Here is a 26490-nt window from a genome sequence, read left to right on the forward strand (position 1 = left end):
TGGAAAATAGAGTAGTCTAGTTAGAATAGTTTAATAGAGCAATTATTTTAACTGATTCCTTATTATCTTTGCTAGCTTTAAATTTGGCAAAATAACCAAATAGATTGAATCTTATATTAGAAGTCAAACTTACCCTTATTAGTGTGTATGGGAATATGCGCATAGAAGAGTGTAGCATTAAGAAATTAAAATTATAATAAATAATGTTTGAACCTCCATCCAGCATATGGCAGCATTTGGTTATTATTTATGATACCAGTCTTCCAATATTCACAAGACAAGTAAGATGTTCTGTGTCATTTGAAGAGCAAAAGTTGTTACTTGTCTTTAAACCTTATGAACAATGGTGATACACTAAAGCACTTTAACCGTTCTGTTTCAGTCCCCCTTTGGCTGAAGTAACTTACCATTAAACAGCATCATCTGGCTGGAGCCGGAGATTGTTTCTCTCTCACTTTTTTGTCATTCAGTTTTACAACATTTATTTAATATATCATATTTAGATCCTGAAGAAAGAAGAAGAAGAAGAATTTCATAGAAGTGTGGACTGAATTAAAATAGAATATTTCTTTGTAAAATAACAGTCAAATTTTACAAATGCAACCTTAATAGAAAATGTTGTTCTGGGCACAGCTCAGAATCAGGCTTATCTAATGTTAAAAAAAACTGTTATTGTCCAAATGAAGGAAGTGTTACTGCCATTACTCTTTGTTTAAATATAATAGCATCTTTTGACATGATAGTCTATATTATTATAGTGCCAAAACATAGTTTTATTAAGTCTCTTAAGAATAAAGAGGTAATTAGATATAATTTAATTAATGTACTTTAATCTTACCCTTGCCAAATGTCACATTTGAGCTAATAGGTAACCACTAAACTACTGTGCCATACAAAGATGAACAGCATAATAAAACAAAATTGTAAAGACCTGTAGAAGAACATGTTAGACAACATTTTTAATAATTTTGATGTTAATGACAGCTGATTTTGTAAAACCATTATAAAAACTATTAAGTATATTTTTAGATGAATGTGCTGTTTAATTTTAGAGGGCAGTGACAGATTGATTTGATAACAGAAGTTTCAAGTTTACTGTAACGAGATATTTTGGTGACATGGCATGTTAGGATAATTGTGTGTATATAAATGTAGAATAAAATACACATCCAGGTTTTGGTTAATATTCTAAATGATTTTTCATTTCAAAATATTTAAATTTGTAAAAATTCTATGACACAGTAGAAGTGACCCTAAAGATGATCATATTAAAATGTCTGTATGTTGTTTGGTTCATGTCATTTAAAAACAACTGACAGGTATGTTCTTCTAAAGCTTTTCCCACTTTTATGTGGGGTTGCTGTATTTGGCCAGCCTCCTCCATTCTGGTCTGTTGTACACTTCCCTGACTGACACCCTTTCTCCCTTACATCCCCCTTTCTCTTAAGTGTCCCTCTTTGCCTCCATCTGACACTCCAATATCCAAGATTCTTCTCCCCACATTGTTTACCTCTCTTCTCTTTACATGTCCATATACCACTTTAACCTTCTTTACTGTGTTTTTCCTTGAGATTTCTCCATTTACTGATAGATAGAACAACACCACCCCCACCACCACCAACACACATAAGAACTTCTGGCATTGATCTGGATGATAAATTAGACTGGACTGCCAATACTGATGCGCTGTGCAAGAAAGGACAAAGCCGGTTATACTTCCTTAGAAGGCTGGCTTCCTTCAACATCTGCAATAAGATGCTGCAGATGTTCTATCAAACAGTTGTGGCGAGCGCCCTCTTCTACGCAGTGGTGTGCTAGGGAGGCAGCATTAAGAGGAAAGACGCCTCACGCCTGGACAAACTGGTGAGGAAGGCAGGCTCTATTGTTGGCATGGAGCTGGACAGTTTAACATCTGTGGCAGAGCGACGGGCGCTCAGCAGGCTCCTATCAATTATAGAGAATCCACTGCATCCACTAAATAATGTCATCTCCAGACAGAAGAGCAGCTTCAGCGACAGACTGCTGTCACTGTCCTGTTCCACAGACAGATTGAGGAGATCGTTCCTCCCCCAAACTATGCGACTCTTTAATTCCACCAGGGGGGGTAAACGTTAATATTTAACATTATACATAGTTATTGTCTGTTTTTTTCACCTGTATTATTATCATTCTTTAATTTAATATTATTTATTGTATCAGTATGCTGCTGCTGAAGAATGTGAATTTCCCATTGGGATTAATAAAGTATCTATCTATCTATCTATCTATCTATCTATCTATCTATCTATCTATCTATCTATCTATCTATCTATCTATCTATCTATCTATCTATTGAAAAAGACCCGCTGCTGTCATTCTCAGGCTTGAAGTGGAGTATGACATGGTTTGCATTTTAAAAAAATTAACATCAACGAGAGCAAGCCCAGCTTCTTGTATCCACATCTCCAACATTCTAATTCAAATTTGTTCATTCCGATGTCCCCCTGGTTGAGTCAATGGCTTCTAGGGTCAGCATCATTCATTCATTAGAATATTAGCAGAGTGAATCATTTCTGTTCCTGAGTTAAACAATAATTAGGATGATGTAACTTATCTCTTTAGGCAGTAACATGGACAAATTCAGTCAGTATTTCACTGACTGAATAATACATTTTAGTTTTAATTGTAAAGTGCTTGCTTTTTTACCATTACTCATTCACTCATTTCCAGTCCCTCTCTTGCCTTTTCCACTGTGTTTGATCATATCAGGTGAAAACTGTCCAGCATGAAAAAAGCATCTGAAATAATAAGTTTAAGTTGGTTCTTCACAATAAAGAAATGCCACAGCACCTGGTCTTGCCATGACATCCTCTCTCCACATTTATGGAGAGATGTCAGTTCTGAGCTCTTTTCAACTTACTTTTATCCTTGCCTTGCCCTATGTTCTTTCACACATCTTTACAACATTTCCATTCTTTTCACATCCAGTTTTCTTTCATGCACCTTTTTACCTGTCCAGGTTTCTGTTTTATACTGATTTGTTTGGTCACATAACACTCCTGATACCTTTTTCCAATATTTTCTAACCTGATTGTATTTCTATAGTTTATTTCTGGATCCTGCTCCCCATCCTCTGTTATTGTTCGTCTGTGATATTCGAACTTTTTAATCCGTTATTCCAACGCTACTTCCCACTTGTGTATAGGCACCCTCATAAGCCTACGTATAGTTAACTATTCTTACATACTTCTCCGGAACTCCCATCTCTTTCACACTTCTCAACATTTCTTGTAGGGGAACTCGTACTGTATGCCTTCTCTAAATCTATGAATACCATGTGCAGTCCTTTCTGTTTCTGTCTATATGTGTCCATAATTAATCTACAGCAATAACTTTTTTTTAATCCAGTTAATGAAAGAGTACCAACACTGCTGCTTTGTATCTTGGAAGCATATAGAACGCCCGGTCGTGATCTGTGTGTAGTTTGCGGTGGTTCCCCGTGTCATTTTAAGAGTTCCTCCCACATCCCCAAGTCGTGTTGTTTAGGTTGATTGACAATTCGAAATTGAGTGGGCTGACGTTATGGGCTTGTGTGATGTTGTGAGTATTACGTGACGGACTTCGTGGGTATTGCGGGCTGAGTATAGCTCTCGAGTGCGCAGCCTCATAATTTCCCACAATCCCATTCTTCCTTTTTTGTTTTGGCCGCTTCGACACAGGCTACTTGGGAGGCAAGCAGAGCACGATAAGGGTGGTAATGGATGTTCCTGGCGCTGAAAATGACTGGAAGAGCCACGCTTTTAGGCAGAAAGTGGTTGGGCAAATGTAAGTGCTCGGTTCCGTACTTGAACTATTTTTGCGTAATTTGATGTTGCCCTTGGAGGGAAATCGAAAGATAGCATTCTACGTAGTCCGGAGAAAGGCCTCGCGGAGCTCGTAAGCGTTGGTGCTGAGGGGCGGGAATGCTTACTTGAACAGGAGGTGCCGTGCCGGCAGCTGAACAGCTTTGGCTCATTTTTGGAGTCTGCAACACAGCCCGTCTTAGGGCCAACTGATGCACCGCCTATATCACCGTCGCCCATGTATTTGATTTATGTTAGTATTCACTCTTTTTCGTCATGTAGGGGATTGCTAGATTTCTCATGACCCGGAGGAAAGTTTTAAAAGTTGTCATTTTTTGTTCCTTTTCCTGTAAACAATTACGACGTGATAAACGTTAACTTGGAGTGTAACGTTTGCGGGTCATCTTTGTATTAAAGTTTGTGTTGTATTAAAAGCTGTTTTGCTTCTTGGCTATGATGCTTATTGACAGTTGGGACGAGAGATGTCAAGGCATCCCCGGCACTGATCATGTTCCATTGATCTTCCATGTATATTTGGTAAAAGTGATATAATGAAAACGTGTTAAGTAATTCTAATAGAATTATGCAGTCGACTACTTGTTTGCATCAGACAGACTTGTGGCGTTTAAAAGATGTTCGCAATGACGTCATTTCCTTAAAAATCCGCAGCCGCACAAGTTTAGGTTTGTCAGAAAAACATTGATTCAACCTTGAAGTTCATCTGTAGACTAAATTGTGTGTGTTTGCCACGTTTTTCTGTTTCCTACTGATAGGACACTGTTAAGTAAACGAAATATATAGAGAACTGATTAATATTGCACAGTTTCTAGTAATCCGTAGAAACTGCCTTTTCAGTCCTCCGCGGGACAAAGGTATGGGAAAGACAATGCGTCAGAAAGTTCTTGTACTGTGTAGTTAAGGAACGTTTTACTGAAAACCTCCAACGAGAACATTTCAGAGTATCCGAGATCAACAGTAGAATTATGCGGAGTTGCATAGCACCATTCGTCGGATCCTTAGTTAGCCGCCTATAACCAGTTCCAACACGAGAGCGTATTGCCATAACTGTGTACTAGTTGGCCAGACTTGCACCGAGGTAAAAGCCGTGGCCGACAGGTTTGTGGTTCATAAGACCACCATCTACAACTGTATGACTAGTCAATGAGTCACAAGTACATCAAGTTACCAAACGTCGCGGAAGCAACCGAGATCACGTCCCGCAGTTCGTTGGCATATCTTGTGCAGCAAATGTACCTGCGTTGGATGGAATAGGGCGACTCCTTTTTTTTTTTTCTTCATCCGAAGGTTACCACGATTACGTTAACGGTATTGGAAAGCAATAAGCATTTCTTCAGGTGTTTGATTCCAATACATAGGTGTAGGCACACTTTGTAAGTGTGCACAATGCAGTTGTAAATGATACAAGTACCCAGCTGGATAGACTAGACGCACACACTAGTCTTCTAATTTAGTTACTAATGAATTGTATGAATCCCCAAGAGAAAATGTAGACATTTTGTTTTTGAAAGTGACATTATAAATTATTGAAAGTTGTAGTGTAATGTATATTGTATTTTGAGAATCGAGGTGTTATAGTAGAGTCACATGATGAAAATCCTGTCTTGTGACACCAAATTTATGGTAAATGTATTCGTTTTGCTGCTGAAGTGTTGTAAAACAACATTGAAAGCGTTTTTAAGTATTGACAATTTCATAGCAGCATCTCAAAAATAGTTTATTGATATTTCTCAAGTATTAACTACAACTGAGAAACAAGTTTTTCATGAGATCCTTTGGAAAAAACCTGGTTAATTCTGCAATGTCTGCTGTGATTTCACTTAAAGCTGGTGCTGTCTTAATGCCAAGTGGGTGTGGCTGATTTACAGTTGAGCATAAATGCCGTGGAAATGATTCATTTTCGTTTTATAACTTGTTCATTATAACCCTCCTCCCCCTGATCAAGTGAAATATTGATTTCTTCAATCAGCCTTTTTGGTTGTTTTTATCAAAATTTTGCAAAATGTTCTGGTATTGGTGAGTTAATGGAAACCATTGCCTAAAATGGTCAAAGCAGTTCATGCCCCCAAGATGGTCTTTCAGGGCTTGTAATGCAGTGATTTTTTTTTTTCCCAAATCTTTCCAGAGATGTACAAATTGGATTAATTAGTGACTTTTGAGCTTGTCTGGGTGAGAGTGCCTGTGATAGATTTGACACCTCATGCAATGTTGGGTTCTGCCTTGTTCAGAGAGCTGCTGGGATAATATATAGGTCCCATTGCCCCTGGAATGGATTTAGGTGTTGAAGGACGAATGGCTGGGTGGATGGTCTTCTCAACATGAGATCAAACTAGTGAGCTGATTTAGTTACTGTATGTCATTTTTGATACCAGTGTGATCACAGCAGTTAAATGTTTGTAAGTGAACCCCTTTGCTTAATTGTTGTTTTTTTCTGATATTAATTTAAATTAATTGCTTTATGACTATTTCTCAGCAAACTGTTTCTCAGTAATTCCTACGGTACTTTCTAGAACTCTCCAATAAAGTGTACAGAGAGCATTTTTGTGATCTGAAAACTGTAGAAATCATTTTATGTTTGTTGTATGAATACCCTGGTATTCTTGTCACTTGTCTTTTTGACATAAATTTCCCTGCGTTAAGTGTGGGTTGTGTCCATTAGTGTGGTTGATATTTGGGACAATTGCAGGGTTTTTTTTTTTTTTTTTGGTAGTTTTGTTTTAATGTCCTCTTGAGTTATCAGAGCTTGAAACTGGCTTATTGTTGAGCCTTTATGTCTTTGGTGAAATTGTATAAACCCAATATATTTGCATTTTAAATTATCTATATTACTAAACGACAGTTTTAATATGTGCACGGACGGCGGACGCAGGACGCACCTCAGCGCATGCGCCAGAGCACCTCAGCGCCCCAGAGTCAAACCCAGCGGCTTCCCAGAGTCGGTAGGTGGCGCCCAAACAACACAACCTGTACGAGACCGCATAGATGCGCCCAAACAACACAACCTGGAAACTAAACTTGCTCTAATCCACTGTGCCAGCAGTCAGTGTGGCATATTTGAATCACATAACGGTAACTTCTACCTAACGACACAGCCACAGAATAACAAAAACGTGACCGCATGGATAAAAAGAAACAAAAACGAGACCGCATGGATGCGCCCAAACAACACAACCTGTAAACTACACTTGCTCTAATCCACTGTGCCAGCAGTCAGTGTGGCATATTTGAATCACATAACGGTAATTCAGTATTAAAAGTAAGAGTTGTACCTATATCAGCGTTTCTCAACCTTTAAGTATTTGCGACCTGAATTTTCATAACAGTTTTACTCGTGCCCCCCTAACGTTTTTTTGAAAGGAGCCCACTAATACCAGTTTGTTCTTTTTAATTAATGATGCATATTTTATTATACCTACTTTTATCGACATTTATCTAACTCTATATTTATTTTTCTAGTATCAGAATGTAGTTTAAGTTAATTTGTTTTGGTTTCAATAGGTGTATTTTTCATATTTTTGATTCTTGTTTTATTTTTTTCACATCTTCGCGCCCTCCTAGGGGGGCCCGCCCCACAGTTTGAGAACCACTACCATATATGATGAATTTTTTGTCTCGTTCCCTGCTGTTTTATCACAATTACTTTATTTCCTTTTCTTGTAAGTGCATGTCTCTGTATTTGTTTCACTTGCCTTATCACTTCATTTTACTGTTAATACACTTTAGTGCTTTTCAGGAAGGATTAGTTTTATACCAGGAGGAGGAGTAAAGTAATTATTACTGGAGGACCTCTGATTCTAGTCCTGTCTGAATCAATCAATTGTAACTGACGTGCTGATTCGCATGGGACTAGTTTAACCTGGGGTATTTTTTATGGACATTTTGTAGAAGGAAAAAGACTAGTTTTTTACTGAGATGTGAATGCACAGCCCCATAAAGTGTTAATTACACAAGTGATTCAGATGGGACTAACATTATAGAGGTCCTCCGATAATAGTTACTTCACCCCACCTCCTATTGTTAAATTTAGGAGCTTAGGAGTTAAAAGAGCTGTCAGCTCTGTTGGTAGGTGCAGTTAGCTTAGAAAGTTCAAATGTTTGTATTTTTGCCTGGGTTGTGTGTGTTTGTGTTGACTTGAAGTTCAGTCAAATTTTTTTTTATACAGTGTGCAGTAAAATCTGTTTGTCTGTCTGATAAATTACTGGAAAGTGGTGTGTCTGTCAGATTGACATTGGGATAAAATCCCTTTTAGATAGAGTATTGGGAATTTATGCTGCTTTTGAATAATTACAACAGTGCAATGGGAACAAATAAAGCTTTCTATTCTTGGTTTTCTCCCATATTTGTATATGTAATTGGGGTGGATGATATGATCAAAATCATATCATGACATTTAAAATAAGTTGGAATGCTTATGGTATTTATCACTGTATGCTGTAGACCTGAAAATCTAAAAAAGTCTAAAATGAAGAAATTCTGACTTAAGTTGATCAAACAGGATTTATTTTTATTATATTTAATCAGTAATGTAAACTGCAATTAAGAAAATTGAATAAGAACAAATATACTAAATAATAAGTACTGTTTTAAAATTAAACCTGCCTAGCAGCACTGTAAAAATCTGTAAAAAAAGTTCAAAATGTGCTTTGAAAAATTTGAATTTCTCAGAAAACATAGGCCTCAATGTATACAAAAACAACTGTAAACAATTGGCTTTCTTTGTGCACATCTGCTGTAAAACCTTGTGTGTCTATATCCTGTGACTCAGTTTGTGCATAAGCATTTCAATTTTGTTGTATTCAGATCGCACATATATTAAACACCATTTACAGTGTGTGTGTGTGTATATATATATATATATATATATATATATATATATATATATATGTAATATACATACTAGGGGGCTTCGCCCCCTGCTTGCTTCGCTCGCCAACCCCTGTGTTTGGTTAATCCATCCACCTCACCTCCGTCTCACCTCCCCCTTACCGCATCAATCAGTACCCCGCTATCACTCTTCCGTGCTGTACTCTGCCCCCCTCAATCGGACCTATCAGTCACTTAAAACAAAAAAGACTTCAACCTGCTGGCGAGCTGCCTGTTCTGCTTGTCGCATCTCGTTGTTTTAAGAGCCGGGACCACATTGTGCGTGTCTGCCAAAAGCAATCCAACAACTGCTTAGTTAGAGGTCTGTGGACTTGTTTTAAATGATGGCTCACTGACTTATCTCGTGTGACGTTGTAAAAACAATAATTGTCTTTTATTTCCGGCCCGGTTGTGGTTAAATCTTTCTTGCAGGACGTATAATGCTGCTCCCATTTATGAAGTTTTAATCTTTTAATTCTGAGCCCTATTGGACATGCTTTGTCTTCAATTCCACTTGTTCTGGGCTGATTATCACTTTCGTTATTTTCTAAATTTGCACCTAGATTATTGTTTTTCTTTTTAGCATTTTTTCTCTCCACTGCATTTGGGTCTCTTTTCTCCATGCTTTTCTTTCATCTTCGTTTAGTCGTCGACGTTTCATTTCTACCCTATTCATTTCATTTCTACCATATTGACCTTATACACTTTATATGCACTGAGAGCCATGGAGCTGTGTGCTGCGTGACTGCCTTTACACTACTGATTTTTTTTTTTCTGCCCGTGGTCTTATCTTGTAAGTAGGGCGTGTCTTGCACCGTGGCAAGTGTCTTTGGTCTCGCGGGTCTTTAAAATTGTCTTCCAAGAGGATCACGTATCGTAGCCTTGCTTTTGCTTTGCTTTCCAGGATTTCCTTTTATAATAGATATATATATACCACCAAATTCCATTGGCCTTTACATTTTCAAAAATATAGTCTAATGTTCATTCTTGTCCTTCATTTTCCTTCTCCACAGTTGTACCACCGTATGACTTGTTGTGTCAGAAGATAATATAACACCCACTCATCACCACGCCATTAACACATGCATCACGTTTATGACAAGTAACAAAAGTGGCTTCCTGATGTGCTAAACCATGATAAAAGTGATACACAAAGCATTTTCCTGGTGTCTTGTTTATACCTTTGTACTGTGCACCACTAAATGTAATATTATAATATTTCTTATATTTCTGTATCTTTCCTTTTTCTGGATTTTACTGCCATCTAGTTTAGTTTGGGTTACTTTAGTCACAGTATTTCTGTTTAACTTTCCCCTCAGTGCTGCACTACTGGAGGCTGTATACTCGGTGTGCTTACAACTTTATAGTGCACATACATATCATCCTCCTTAGTGGAGTAAAAAATTAAAGTGCCACATTTTCTGTTTAACTGCCCTTGCTGTATGCAACATAACAACAATTATTTCAGAGATGTTGAAACATTTCCCCCCTCTTACCAATTAAAATGATTCATATAGCTGTGTTGTACTTTGTGTACTGAGTAGCTTTTTCTGTGAGATCTATAGAAGAACCTCTTAGACCACAGTTTACTAAACACTTCATAGATTACTGGTGATATCATATCTTTGGCATATCGCTGGCATATGAGTCTTATTAATGTTTGTCTCACGAAAATGCTTCCAGATAGACTGTTTTTAGTGAAAACTTCAAGCCTTTCCGTTGCTGAAGTGTTTCACTTGAACGTGACTGAGCTACAGCGTTTGCTTCATTTCAACATTGTGTCTGTTTATCTGTGTCATTAGCACAACGTTGTTGTAGCACAGCGACTGCATTTGCTGCACATAGGTCTACCGTAGTGAGAAGTGAGGTGCCTTCAAGTGCTGAAAAAATGTTAACAGTGCATGCATGCGCCATCTAGTGGCTGTGGTTGAGCTTGAGCAGAGCAAACTGCTCCATACACACACAGGTCTTTTGTTTATTTATGTCTAATATTGCATCCTTTTACTGTGAGCTAAGAGGCTGGTTTAAAAATTTTATGTTCTTTATTTCAGTTTGTAATTAGTTTTTTTTAATCTTTTTTTTGCCCCAGCTTATGTTCTTTTCAGTTGGTTTTTGTGTTTTTCAATTTATACAAGACTCATAGTGAGGGAAATAACAGCCACCTTTTTAGGAATCATAATTTTTTTTTTTTCAAATATCAATAAATTTTAAACTTTTATTGAACCTGTTTTCAACTTTTGATTATAGAGAAGAAGCAATGCGAAAGGCTGGAACAGCACATACTAAATCCAGCACTGATATGGAAAATCATATCTTCATGAAAGCTAAAACAAGGGTAAGATGTAATTTTTGATATTATAACATTATTAGTGATTCATTAAATTTTACAGTAAATGTGTATTTGTTTGCTTATTTTGTAGACTAATGCAAATTTCCTTGTATAATGAGCATTCGCTGATTGCAGTTTTCCAAATTAAAGGAACACTAAGACAAATTTAAGTTGTGTTTTATTGGTTTTGGCTGTGACCAAATTGCTTATGCTAAAATGATAACCACTGTTGAGGAAAACTACTTCTATTTTTTTTTTTGTATCTAGAAGAAATTTCTTTCTTTAAATTAAAAACGTATAATTTTGATCAGGATTCTGATATTGCAGGAAAATGAGTCTCATTAATTTTTTTATTTTTTTTTCCCCCCTCTGACACAGGATGATTACTTATCCTTGGTGGCTAGGCTAATCCTGCACTTTAGAGACATTCGTAAGTATTTACTAGGAATTAAATACATGATTTTACTTTAGTGGAATACATATATAATCCAGTGCTTCCTTTGCTCTTGAATTCTGTAAAGTTACAATGATATTTTTGTATACTTTTATTCACCTTGTGTGAATGGGCTTGAACTACTGTGGTAGTGTAGTAAATTATTCCTTTTCTAATATATAAAACTTTATACAATTTCAGTGGAATTTTGGCACACTTTTCTAGTGTTGAATCCTCATGAGTTCAGCATGCCAGTGTTCCTGTACTCTTCCTGTGTTTGTGTGTGTGTTTGTCTTTCTGCAGGTACTGTTTTTCTTCCCACATCCCAGATATGTTCAAGTTAGGTTCATTTGCAATTCTGAACACAAATCTATGCCTGGTAGTGCCGGAAAAGGCTCCAAATTTCCACAGCTATTTTCAATTGTAGTGAGATAACAAAACTTCATTTCAGTTTAAACTAATGTTGTTGTACAGAGAATAAAATATGCAACCTGAACAATCAGTTCAATGTCCATACAGCAAGCTTTGCATCAGTAAAACCAAGAGAGATGTCTATGCAAATTTAGTCCTTTTTTTTTTGTTTAATCCAATTAAGATTGCACTTTAAAATTACACACCATTGTACATATTCTACTTTTAACACTTTAGCACTCATTTTATAAGTGACCCTGTACTTCCATCTCCCGACATCATGATGTTTAGTTGCATCTTCAAAACAGTATCTGTCACATGGCTTTGACAACTTCTGTATCTCATAGTAAAAACATTATTGTCTTCTCTCTCATATCAAAAGCTTTGTTTTGTCAGGTACTCTCAAACCACTCTCTTATATTCAAATTCTTCTTACAAACATATACACACCGATTAGTTTATCTGAGCCTAAACCGATACATAGACACACTCTTTTTAGTATTTGCTTTTATATATATTTAGATTAAACTTTATTAATCCTATGGGGAAATTCAAATGCATGCAGCAGCAGAACAAAAAATAAACAAGGAAATTGTCTATCTTTTTCCTGTGAGTCTATCATTCAAATCAATCTATAAATGTAATAAATAAAAGTTTATGTTGTGCAGATATTTCAATGTGAACTTAATGAGTAAATTTGGAAGGAAGTCTTAAATTGTCTGATAGCAGTGAGAAGAAAAGACTCCCAGAGGCACTTCTTACCACACAGTGGCCTATCCTCATGGAGGGGATTTTTCATGATGGCAACCATTTTTGCCACCATTCTCTTTTTCACAACAGTTTCCAGTGTGTCCAGTGGGTTTGCCCTGTTATTCAGGGGACTTTCCTAATAGGTTTGTTCAGGCATCATGCTTCTTTTGAGCTCAGGTTGCTTCCCCAGGAGACTGCATGGAAGAACAACACACTGGCTGTTATGGTCAGCTTGAATCTCCTAGTGTTCCATCATATTTGCATGCATCGCAGAATTGTCTCTCTTTTGAAAAAAACAAATTGTCATTCTTCTTATGGGCCATTATGAAGCTGACAACTTCCATCGAAAAGGCACCTTGCCTGTCAAAGTTATGTTTAAATACACACTTCATTTAAAAGCTACATCTCATCTGAAGGATCCTACAATAAAAACACACAAATTAAATAATGCAACTCAGTGTCTTATTTAGCACAATTGCAGCATATTGGGGGAATGGGTTAAAGTACATAAGTTTTGTAGTGAGCTCAATTTAGTTAATGCAACAGCTAAGGTCCAAACTTTGATTAAACAGTGAGGCCTGATTTAATGTATGCAGTGCATCCTAGAAAAAATGTGACCAAATCTCGTTTGTAACAATGAGCCATGTTTAAAGAAAATTGTTAAAAGCAGTATTAAAAAATTAAATAAATTCTTTTGGTTTGAAAAAGGTTGGATAACGTTTGGAACAACATAGCCTGTCTGTCAGAAAGGGGTTATTCTTTCAAATGTCTCAAAAAACAGGCATACAATTTTTAATCAAGTCATTAAGAACCCTAGGGAAGTATTGAGTGATCTGTGGTCTTCACTTGTTTTTGCTAAGGTACGTCTTGTTGGCCCCTGGAAACACTGGGTAAAAATGTTTTTCTTGGTTGCCTGATGGAAACCACTGCTCTATTATTAGAACATTAGCATTCACCTCAAATTTGGTCTGTTGTCATAACAGGGAAAAAAACATTAATATGAAATGTGGTATAGCAGATTTATATTGTGCTTACAATCGGAAAAGTCTCAATTATGCAGAATAATTGACATTAAAATCAGTATACAGTAAGAAGAATGTGTGTGTGATTCTTTCTGAAGTGTAAACTAATATGCTTTATTCAATCATGTTGAGGCTTGGTTCTTGCTTTAAGGAAAGGAGTGTTTATTGAGGACTTCCACATTGAGGGAAAAGTGCCCTCCACCTTGTATTTTTGCATTTACGTTGTAGCTGTAGTGTGGCACTAGCAGTTAGTAATCACATTGTTCATATGATGTAATTGTAACATTCTTTGACTACCAGAGTTAGGGTTCAAAATAGTACTGCTTGTTTCATATTGAATATTTCAGACTCTTATCGTGACCAGTAAATTATGTTTTATATGTTTATAAGTTCTCTTTATCTAACATGTTAAATTGTTTCTCCTCTTTCTTTCAGACAAAAAATCTCAAGGCCCTGGTAAGTTTATTTGTACTTTCTTTGCATATGTTTGTCAGGGTTTAGTTCATGGTGTAGTTGTACCACCAGTTTATTTGGTGGAGATTTTCGAGGTATAGATGAAAATGCTACAGAGTATGCTCTCATGAATGCAATGAATATTTAAATATTTAATTAAAAAATAGGGTTCTGCAAGCATCACTCACATGAACATTTTGCGTCCCATTTGGCAGAAAGTTTAGATATAAACCAAAAATCCAGAGCAAAATTGACTGTCTTTGGGTATGATAAACCTATCCCTAATATTAAGTTACTGAAATGGTATACTCTTACAAGCAAAACGCAAAGTCCTTGATAAGAATTTCAGGCCCATTCCTATGTATGTTTTATTAAATTTAGCAATACAAAAGAAACTAAAGATTCATCCCCTCCCTAGAGCAGTTAGGTTAAAAAGCACATACCCCAAATGTAAGTAATGGGGCACATCAAATTGTATAGTTTTTAGGTGTGGTTTATAGTTTAAAAAAAAAAAAAATTGTGTTTTTGTTTAATTTGGAACACTCTCTTCCCTCCAGTGATGTCCTGACTCATTTTTTTTGACTTTTTTGTAAATTCCTTGATCATCCAGATCCAATGAATGCCTTGCAGACATTGACTGGAGGTCCTCCAGGTGGTGCTGCTGGAATGGGAATGGCTGTACGCCCTCAAGGTGCACCAATGTCTGGTATGGCTGGACTTGGGCAGATAAACCAACAGATTTTACCTGGACAGCCACAGCCAGGAGCATCAGGAATGGCACCTCATGGCATGCAAGGGGTAGCTAATCCAAATCAACAGAGTAAGAATTTTACAATAATATACTACTGATGAACTAATGCAATTATTTTCTAAGTTTGGAAAATTACACTTGATGACGATTGATAAAATGATTATTACTTAAAAAAGGCCAGTCCTTCATTTTCATTTGAATTTCAGGTTAAGCTGATTTATCAGTTGATAATTATGCAGGCATTGATGTTGGTGTCATTTTTGGGGAGCACCACTACCAGTCAAATTTTATACAGAGATGATATTGAATTAAATACAGAGAGAAGAAGTGGTTGGGGGGATCAATAGTGTGGGAATATTTTCACCCAGTATCCAGCAATAAAGTAAATTCTCTGCTGTTCTTTTGTAGTTGAGCTTATAACACATCATTAACACACATCATTCCCTAAACCCCTTTAAGATTATCTTTACCCATTCATGCTATTCTTGAAATGCTGATGTGAAAATATTAATCTTTTATATTGCCAGAAAGCAATAATCCTGACATATTAAGCACTTCATTTTGATGTCAGTAACCTGATTATACGAGCAAAATTAACCTGTCAGTTTGAGACTGTGGTATCCACAGGGCCTTATATTTATGCTTCCTCTGCTGTCTCATACTGATGAATGCTATGATTTATGTAAATCACCAGATGTCTTTTATATATATATATATATATATATATATATATATATATATATATATATATATATATATATATATATATATATATAAATAAAAAGCACTGAATCCTCATATCCTGGCACAATCGGGAGCAAGCTTCACAGGACATTGTTCATCAGTGACTAGTTCATTTGTTTGGGGAAGAACATTAGTGATGTAAAATTGTCGGTTTTTCAGTTAGCTTTGTTTTCATTGACTTTAATTTGGTAAATAAGTAGAAAATTTCAACAGAGTAAAGAAATGCATCTGTAACAAGTATTTAATTTCACTGTGACTATGATGTGATTCTGTATAAACCAAAAATTTGATTGAAGAGGTCAGTCTCAGTAAGTCTGTATTTTGTCATTAAGCACTATAGAAATCAAACATAGGTTGAGGAATCTTTTTGATAATTTTGGAGCACAGCCTTTCTTAATCACCTCAGAGAAATATTATTTTTGGCATCAGCATATACCGACACTGTTGCTCTGTCCACTGTTGCTCTGTCCATCCACTCTAAAGCTTTCAGTCTTGAATCTCATTTGAACCAGGCAGCCACCTCTTTGCTGTGCTGTAGGATGAAATTGAAAAGAATGGTGCCATTTGTGGGAAATAGTAGAATATTCTAAAAGTTTGTTTGTGTTAGTGAGATCAGTATGTTGACAAATTCTTCATAAATCACAATGCCTGTAACTTTTTTTTTTTTTTTTTTTTTTGATAACATTAAAGTATATTAGGTGAGATTTAGAAAAAAATATGTAAATTAGTCAGGTTTAGTCATGTTGATTTTATTTCATTTTGTGGAATATATACTAAATTATTTATTGAAATATATTGTGTGAATGCTTTCGTAATTTTTTTTTTCTTTTTCTATCTTGTTGCAGCTCAGCTTCAAATGCAAATGGCTCAACAGCAGCATCACCAACAGTTTCAACAACAACAAGCTGCATTACAGCAGCAACAGCAGCAGCAGCAGCAATTCCAAACTCAGCAGCAGTTTCAGGCCCAGCAAGCAGCTGTCCAACAGCAGCAATTACAACAGCAACACCAAATGAAGATGATACAGATTCAAAATAACACACAGTCTCAGGTATTATGATCCAGATTTTTTTTGTTAGTTATTTAACCCTTTCTCCTGTTTAGTAATTTTTTTCAGTTTATTAGAGCTTTATTTGTAATTTGACACCTAAACGACATTGTCAGCTTATTTTTTTCTATACTTTTCAATTGCTAACATCAACTGACTTGGTTCCTTGTCCCATTTTCAACAGGGTTTCTCTCAAATATTTTTTACATTCTCTTTAATCACCAAAATAATATAAAAATAAAAAAAATAAATTAGTCTTTTTTTCACTATAAGCTTTGTGGTACAGTAATCCCTCCTCCATCGCGGGGGTTGCGTTCCAGAGCCACCCGCGAAATAGGAAAATCCGCGAAGTAGAAACCATATGTTTATTTTTAGAATGTCATGCTTGGGTCACAGATTTGCGCAGAAACACAGGAGGTTGTAGAGAGACAGGAACGTTATTCAAACACTGCAAACAAACATTTGTCTCTTTTTCAAAAGTTTAAACTGTGCTCCATGACAAGACAGAGATGACAGTTCTGTCTCACAATTAAAAGAATGCAAACATATCTTCCTTTTCAAAGGAGTGCAAAGCAAGCAGTCAAAAAAAAAAATCAATAGGGCTTTTTGGCTTTTAAGTATGCGAAGCACCGCCGGTACAAAGCTGTTGAAGGCGGCAGCTCACACCCCCTCTGTTAGGAGCAGGAAGAGAGAGAGAGAGAGCCACAGAAACACAAAGTCAAAAATCAATACGTGCCCTTTGAGCTTTTAAGTATGCGAAGCACCGTGCAGCATGTCCTTCAGGAAGCAGCTGCACACAGCCCCCCTGCTCACACCCCCCTACGTCAGCGCAAGAGAGAGAGAGAGAGAGAAAGAAAGTAAGTTGGGTAGCTTCTCAGCCATCTGCCAATAGCGTCCCTTGTATGAAATCAACTGGAAAACCAACTGAGGAAGCATGTACCAGAAATTAAAAGACCCATTGTCCGCAGAAACCCGCGAAGCAGCGAAAAATCCGCGATATATATTTAAATATGCTTACATATAAAATCCGCGATGGAGTGAAGCCGCGAAAGGCGAAGCGCGATATAGCGAGGGATCACTGTATATTGTCTAATAATTGAAATTTTAAAAAGAAGATTGTACAGTCAGCTGTACGAATAATTCCCCCCCAGAAAATTGCATAGGCCTGTAGTGGTAATTGTTCTGTTAGGTTTTAATAAGCCCATTTTTGTCTTGTGAAATAACAGAATGAAACACTTTCTCAAATTTGTTTGTAAGAACCTTAGCTGTAGTGTTAACCGTAGGGTTCAGTTGGTAAGGGCACTGCATGAAAACGTGACTGAAATTGCTTTATGTAGCCTTTTTTGAAAAGTAATTGTGTCCATAAGAGTTATAGACAGGCAACTGAGTGGAATAACAACTGGAAATGCATTGACTAATGTTGAAGCATTTAAGCATTCACAAATAAAGCATTTACAGTAAAGAAAGCCACAGGGACTACATTGTGTGTCTACTTGTCTGTCTTTGGCTTAAGGAGACAACATGTACTTTCTGGTCACACAAAATGACAAGTCTTTTAAAGGAAAGGTTGAAGCTCCTACACCTGCCATACCAAAAGCTAATTTATGACAAACCCACCTGGTAGGGTTCAAACTATGATCTGGTGCCTGCTTCTTTGAACAGTAGCAAGCTCTCTTTGCAGCTTTTCTTGATAACAGGAATAAGTGGCACTTGATGCTGAGTGATAGAGACATCACCATACTGGAAACATTAAAAGATGGCCCGGGATTAGTGAGGAGTAGGAGCTTTATTCGTGACTGAAGTGGAGAAAAGGAGACCACACTGTGTTCTGTTATTCCATTGGTGTGGAACATTTTGTCTTCATTACTGGACAGTGCAAAAGACTCTGTACTTGTACTGCTTGAAAGCAGAGATCAGGAATGATTTGAAGATGAGATGGAGAGTTACATACTCCACTTGGCACAGAAATTGTAATAATGGAAAAGGAGGTGAAGGAAAAAATTGTGCATAAAGCTAATACAGATGACATATCTCTGCAGTTAGAACACACTCATAAAGAAGGAAAACTTGAAAGTCAGTAAAGAGCCAAAAAACAAAAGTGGGATTTGAGTAACCTTCTGTCAAGAGTTGTATCCGGGGGTTGGGTTTGTGGGAAGTGATCTTTGATAAGGCAAAGAGCTGACAGGCAGGCTTGGAGACACATAAAACATCTGCTGATGGACTTACCCAGGATTTAACAAGGGCATGGGAGAGAATGTTTCCTCAGAAAATCTGTTTGTGTTGTGGAAAAACCACAAATCACACATCTCCATCCAAGCAAAATTTGCCAAACACTTTCTCTGTATTTCTGCCTCAAGTTGTTCCTCTGTGGAAAGTTTGCTTCTGCACTCCACTGTAAACTGTGATGATCCAGACTGTCAGAGAGCATAATAGGTACCCCTAGCTTTCCTGTCAAAATATATAAAGCTGGCAAAGGGGCTGGCTAAAACATATTCTCAGAAGTTATAAGGAAACTCTGTACATAGAAATGAATGCTACATAGACATCTGAAACTGTTTTGTTTTAACTTCAATTGATTCAGAAGGTGTCAGGAAAGATATTTCCATTGTATTTCTTTTCAAAAGCAAAAATTTCAAGTTGTCCTTTGTTTCACTATAATTTTTGTATTGGTACTGAGTTTCAAAAGCTGGTATCGGTACCAAATAAAAAAATTTAATATTGATCCAACATATTAGTGCAGTGACATTTCAAAGTTGGACATAGATTTATTTTTTGTTGCCATCAGAGTTGTAGTTACGCATTAAAATTTAAGTTAATTTTCATTTGCATAGTGCAAGGTGTTTTAATTTTTGTAACGAAACAACAAAAGCAGCATCTTCTACACCGTCCGATGTTTTGCAGGATTCTTTATAGCTTTTCGTGCTCAAATTCACAGGATTATAGCAAAAACACCTTTCCTTTATACAGTATGAAGATTGAGCACCTGTATTGCAGTTTGCATGGCAATTGTCCTTCCAACTTAATCTTAGTAATTTAACAAAAATAATTTGTGATTGGTGAAACAAAGAGACACTTCTAACAGGGCTAAAATAATTTCTAAATTATTCTATAAAACCAACATTGAAATCTAAATACTGCTGTGAGATAAAAATCAAGAAAGAAGAAATACCAAATTTTTGAAATCCAATACAGTATTTTTAAATGTGTTTTGAATGAATCATTGATGTTTAATTGTCCACTTGGTTATACTCAAAAAAATAATCAAACTGGATTTTTCAATTAATTGGGCAATGTTTTTTCTCCTTGTGTGATGATTTCAATTAAGAATCCTTAGTGAATCTGTAAAGGTATCCCTTGTTTAACATGGTTTTATTAAGTGCGGGTTTTGAATAACGCTCTTATTTTGAATGTGAAAGCCTCTTGAATACCGCGGCTATAAATTTGATTAGCAGATTTTTTAAAAATTTTGCAAAAGTGGAAACGAGAGGTTGCGACTGAACATGCAGGTGTCACCGTCCCCCCTAAGCCCAGCTCAGCGGCCATAATGGGAATTCGAACTCTCACGGAGTCATGAGTCACCAATTCAGTTGCCAACAGTCACCATAGAGAGTGGACATTTTCGTTGCATATTTTCGCCAGTTGTTCACTTTTTTTATCCTTTCTTGTAAACCGTTGCCCTTTCCAAACATGAACAAGCAAAAGCGTGAGTCCTCATTGGAAAGTGAAAAGAAGAGAAGAAAGCTTATTACTTTAGATGTGAAGCTTTAGATGTGAAGCTTGAGATAATTAAAAATTACAATGGTGACGAAACAAAAGCAAACATTGGCAGGGAACTCGGCCTCAATGAATCGACTATCCGGACAATTTTAGTAAAGGCATATACCTACTGCGACTAAGAAAAATTGACATCCAAGACTGCAAGCATGCAATCATTGCATAATAGAACTCCGATTATAATTGAAATGGAAGATCTCTTAACATTGAAACAATTTGATGCAATGTTCTCTACATTTGAAACCCTTAAACCTCAAATTACTGAAATGGATCCTGATGTTGGCAGAAGTGCGCTCGTCTGCCACAACTTAGAAAGTCAAATTGCTTGTTACAGATGGATCCATGAGAGCAAGAAGAAAGAACAAACAATCCAAACGACCCTCCATAAATTCTTTTCTAAAACATGTTAATTTTGATTAATAAAGATTTTGTTGGCATTTTGACTTTTATTTTATACACACAAATACTAGTATTTTTTCCATATGGGTATTCATATTTTAAATGATGGATCAATTATATTTTTTCCCATTAGTTTTTATATTTAATTAGAGTGGTTTACATAACGCGGCAATATCAATGGATTAATTAATCGCGTTAATCAAGGGATAACTATCTAAAAGAAACTCGTATCAATTTAAATGGAAAGTCAGTACTGAGAATTTGTTTTGTTGTGTATCTTGAATTGCTGTTCTCTTTGTAGCAGATGATTTTTTGCTTATGTTTAGATGATTCCATCAAGATTGCAGCAGCAGCAACAACAACAGCAGCAACTGCAGCAGATGGTACAAATGCAGCAGCAGCTCCAGCAGCATCAGCAGGCAGCACAGGCTCAGGCACAAGCAATGCAGCAGACACAGCACCAGTCTCAAACTCAAACCATACAGCAGCAGATGCAACAGCTGGCCCAGAAACAGCAGCAGGCACCCCAGCCCCAGCAAGCTCAGATGCCACCACAGTCCCAGGCACAAAATATGGTTCCACAGTCTTTAGCAGGGCAAATGGCAGGTCAACAAGTCTCCATGAACTCCTTAAATCAACAGCAGCAATTAAAGTACCAAGCAATACAGGTAAAATGTTTGTTAACATTACAGAGAAGCATTTCTTAACACTAACAAATGTATTTTTGTCTGACCCTGGGTAAATAGTATATTATGTATATTTAAATATGTAAACATTTTTGAATGTAGGAAAGAGTTTGGATTTTTAAATTTATGTCTGTTATTGTGTGTGTACTGTTTGAACATTGGTACTGTGATTTCCATCTGCTTTCATTGAATAAAAATGGATAGATGATCAGAGATTTGCTTTAAAATCTCTTGCCATGTGTACTTTCAAATGTTAATTGTGGCAGAAAACAACTAACATTGTTTAATGAATTCTTCATTTTTTGCTTAATTTGTATGGCTTTCTGTTCAGCTTCAGTTAGCCCAGCAACAGCAGGCACAGCATCAGGCCCAGCAGCAAGTACAACATCAAGTCCAACAGCAAGTACAACACCAGGCCCAGCTTGTAGCAGGGCCCCCTGGACAGGTAAGGAGTACTAAAACACAATTTAGCAGGTGGCACAGCCTGTTTAGTAAAAAAAAAAAAAAACAAAAAGCATGATATTAACTGGCATGGTAGTGGGATTTTTGGTGGCACTTTGATGTGTTGTCATATAGTAGCTCTGACCAATAGGATGGCATGAAAGGCGAAATGAGATCAGAGATTATTTTCAAAATTAACTTTACATTCCAGTGCAAGTATATGGTGTAGAAAAGTTCTCTTTTCCAGACCCTATCCCTAAAAAGGTAAACGTTTGAGAACCCTTGGCATGTGCATATAAAATTTACTAAAAGCTTATTTCCTAATCTAATAAACAAGAATAGGACGGAACAGATAAGACTGGTATGACCTACATTATTATGTCTTGGAAACATTTATGACTCACTAAATTAGTGATTGTTAATTTGTAGATAAAATGTGATTTGTGAGACTTTAAAAAAGTGTATTTTTTTATTTATGTCTTCTTAATATTTTGTTTTATTAATAGTTGTTTATATTGGTCTAGTATTGGTTGTGTTTTATATAAGTTTATTTAGAGGAGATGCCAAAAACCCTTAAAATATTGGTGGGTGCAGGTATTTGGTTGAAGAAAATTAGGAGATTAGTATAAAGCACCACAGTATGTTTCTTAACTTCTGAAAGTCGAAAGTTGTCTTTGTGCCTTTTTTCATGAGTATATTTGATATGTTTCTTGCTATGTGTTTTCCACAAAAAAATTGATACTGAACCAGACGTTTTTCTTTTGGTTTTTAGCTTATATTTAGTACTTTTAAACAATTAAGGTGCCAAATTTAAACAAATGAGTTAAAAATCTATAGTGGAAATAAAACATGAGTAGAATTTATTGGAAAATGAATGCCTCTGTGTCTTGTAGCTGAAAAAAAAACTACATAAAGATTTTGATTAAAAGTGGAATATGCTGCTTATTTACAGGTCAGATTGATAGCAGTTGATTGATAAATGAAATGTAATTTCTTCCTACTCAGTGTGGCTAAATATGTGACTTGATGTCAGCTGGTAAAGGTGGTGATGTTCAAAGAACACTGCATACGGGAGGTTGTTTATTTGGACAGATTGGAAGAGAAGAGGTTTAACCATCTTTAAGGTTTTGCATTGAAAACTGATGAGACAAGCACCTTTCAAAAGGACAGCCAAACAATGGCTGTTTTTACAAATAGAATTTCCAACATGTGTCACTATAAATTAAATGTTAATTTAAACCCAGTGGAAACTGGCCTCTTTTTAAAAAAAAAAAAAAAAAAAAAAAAAAAATAAGTGATTAATAAATGGTAGTAGCTACTAGGATGGAAGACACTTGCTTAGTCCATTTGGGTGTAATAGTAGGCTGGAGAATCATTTTGGAGTATTTTGGAACCAGACAGTAAAGTTGCTCAGAGTGCCAGTACTTTGCAGGGCCTACTCAAACTGACACTCATACAGGGTCATCTTGTATTCTCCATTTAATCTGTCTTGTACATGGTTTTTGAATGTTGAAGGAAAACCAGAGTATAGGAAGGAAGCCTTCTGTAGAAATGTGTGAACCCCGCCCATACAACTGGGGTTGGGTGTTTAACATAGAATAGCAGATACTTGAAATAGCAGTGCAGAAAATGCGTAAATATATGTGAATATAAAAATTTCAACAGCTTTAAAATGCTGGATTATGAAACTTTAGTTACAAGGTTGTCTGCTTTAATATGATTGCATGGAGGGAACCTGAGCTTGAGCTGTAGTGTAACATTGTGCTTCTGGAACCAATATTTGAGATTTGTACCACATCCAATGTTAAGTTAGTTAGTAACTCTATAGTTGGTCCGTAAGTGAGAATCTATGTTTGTATCCTGCTGTGTACTGACATGTCGTCCAGGGTTGGCTGTTGCCTTGAACCCAGTAATACCGAGAGAGGCTGTGGCCCCCTACAGCCCTAACTTAGGATAATTGGGCCTATTAATAGACTGTGGTTGAGTAAGTGTAGCCATGAGTTTATTTAAGTCAACCCATTTACTTATTTTAACATCAGCGCATACTTCTTAATTTTACTTTTCATTAATGCTCATCTGTATGGTGCTAAGGTTTAGAGCAATGTTCTAAGTGAATTTCTTTATTTAAATAGTGTTGTTATTGAGAAGTACTCCACCTGTTAAGTTCTGTATACACGTACAGCTAATATTACAATCACGTGTAAGTATATGCCACTAAAATCATTGGACAACTTTTTTTCCAATTAATAATTGTATATCCACTCACCCTGTAGAAATTTTTTATTAACAGTAAAACCATATAGTTGAATTTTTATACAAGAATTGTATATATTTTCCTTTTAGGACTTTTTTTTTTTAGGTAATGGTTGAATATATCCTAAAATTGGAATATTGATGTGTATTATACATACTGTAAGAAAGGCAAACCTAGAAAGTACTAATGAAAGCTAATGGTTTTCTTCTTTCATGTAAAATGAATTTAAAATTTTTTGTTCAATTCTTTTAAAAATTATTGGGTGGTATGTTTACAGGTTGTCTTACAGTTGATTTATACAGCATTACAGATAATCATCATACAATTTTTAAGGGTTTTGCATAAAATACAGTACTGTATATTACAGTACAAAAGACTTTGATATATATGGTTCTTAAACAAAGTACTGAGGTAAAATATGTACTGTACATTGTATACTATTCACATTTATAGTTGCATCATAAAGTTCACTCAAGTCTTGTTGTTTTTAGCCATGTATTTTAGAGGGAATAGAATCTGATGGATAAAATCCACCCTCCGTGCAACCTGTTTAGTATCCGGTTTTGGTTAGACTTGTGGATAGTCTGTGCCTTTTCTAATAGCTGTACAGAAATAAAATATCTAGTGAGTAAGTAGTTTGAAATATTGAATTTTTTTTTTACTTTAGAATATTTTTCTTCTACGTGTATAAACCCAAACATGATTTCTTTAATTTTCAGGCTTAAAATCCCCCAAGCATCTTAAGGTAAATGCATAGAGAGATTGGTGCTGAGGTTGAACAGCAGTAATTAAAAAAAAAAAAAAAAAAAAAAAAAAAACTGTGTATAGTTCATTCTTGGTGTTGAGGATGCTATTAAATGATGCAATTACAGTAGAGGTCTGTCACAGTTGGAACTTTTCATTCTTCGTTTTAGATAGAGGGGTTAATAACATACCACCTGGTGACCATTAATAGTTTCTGGATTTTGTAAATCCCTTTTGTTTGATGGGACCATTGCAGTTTTCCCCACCATGCTTCATGGCACGCTTTTATGTTTCATGGGAATGTTTTTTTTTCTTTTTATATATATGTATATATATAAAAAAAGTGTGTGTGTGTGTTTAATATTGCCTGATGTTGCTTTTGCATGCTTGCTTATATGTTATAATGCTGCTTTTAAGGCACATGATTTGCAATGCATTGTTCTAATATAAACTAATAAAATTGCTGAGTTTCTTGCATTTTAGTTTCATTATTACTTGTTTTGCATTATATGATCAATTTGTGTGTGAACTTATTTTCAATTATATACAGTGGGGCAAAAAAGTATTTAGTCATCCACCAATTGTGCAAGTTCTCCCACTTAAAAAGATGAGAGAGGCCTGTAATTTTCATCATAGGTATACCTTAACTATGAGAGACAAAATGAGAAAAAAAATCCAGAAAATCACATTGTCTGATTTTTTGAAGAATTTATTTGAAAATTATGGTGGAAAATAAGTATTTGGTCAATAACAAAAGTTCATCTCAATACTTTGTTATATACCCTTTGTTGGCAATGACAGAGGTCAAATGTTTTCTGTAAGTCTTCACAAGGTTTTCACACACTGTTGCTGGTACTTTGGCCTATTCCTTCATGCAGATCTCCTGTAGAGCAGTGATGTTTTGGGGCTGTCGCTGGGCAACACAGACTTTCAACTCCCTCCAAAGATTTTGTATGGGGTTGAGATCTGGAGACTGGCTAGGCCACTGCAGGACCTTGAAATGTTTCTTACGAAGCCACTCCTTCGTTACCCAGGTGGTGTGTTTGGGATCATTGTCATGCTGAAAGACCCAGCCATGTTTCATCTTCAATGCCCTTGCTGATGGAAGGAGGTTTTCACTCAAAATCTGATGATACATGGCCCCATTCATTCTTTCCTTTACACGGATCAATCGTCCTGGTCCCTTTGCAGAAAAACAGCCCCAAAGCATCATGATTCCACCCTCATGCTTTACAGTAGGTATGGTGTTCTTTGGATGCAACTCAGCATTCTTTCTCCTCCAAACACGACGAGTAGAGTTTTTACCAAAAAGTTCTATTTTGGTTTCATCTGACCATATGACATTCTCTTGTGGATCATCCAAATGCTCTCTAGCAAACTTCAGACTGGCCTGCACATGTACTGGCTTAAGCAGGGGGACACGTCTGGCACTGCAGGATTTGAGTCCCTGGCAGCGTAGTGCGTTACCCATGGTAGCCTTTGTTACTTTGGTCCCAGCTCTCTGCAGGTCATTCACTAGGTCCCCCCGTGTGGTTCTGGGATTTTTGCT

The 26490-nt window shown here is 36.2% G+C and overlaps 1 protein-coding gene across 2 annotated transcripts in view; it reads left to right on the forward strand.

Moving 5' to 3' along the window:
• The first annotated feature begins 3642 nt into the window (after positions 1–3642).
• The window catches only part of med15 (mediator complex subunit 15), a 33299-nt gene continuing 10451 nt past the window's right edge, over positions 3643–26490 (forward strand). For both annotated transcript variants that reach the window (XM_028825442.2, XM_028825443.2), the window contains exons 1-8: positions 3643–3804; positions 10950–11037; positions 11410–11461; positions 14083–14103; positions 14711–14920; positions 16441–16646; positions 21143–21484; positions 21834–21947. In XM_028825442.2, the coding sequence (XP_028681275.2) occupies positions 3737–3804; positions 10950–11037; positions 11410–11461; positions 14083–14103; positions 14711–14920; positions 16441–16646; positions 21143–21484; positions 21834–21947 (1101 nt within the window). In that variant the 5' untranslated portion in view covers positions 3643–3736. The remainder of the gene's footprint in view (positions 3805–10949; positions 11038–11409; positions 11462–14082; positions 14104–14710; positions 14921–16440; positions 16647–21142; positions 21485–21833; positions 21948–26490) is intronic.

The sequence above is a fragment of the Erpetoichthys calabaricus genome, chromosome 18 (assembly GCF_900747795.2).
Source record: "Erpetoichthys calabaricus chromosome 18, fErpCal1.3, whole genome shotgun sequence".
Classification (NCBI taxonomy): domain Eukaryota; kingdom Metazoa; phylum Chordata; class Cladistia; order Polypteriformes; family Polypteridae; genus Erpetoichthys; species Erpetoichthys calabaricus.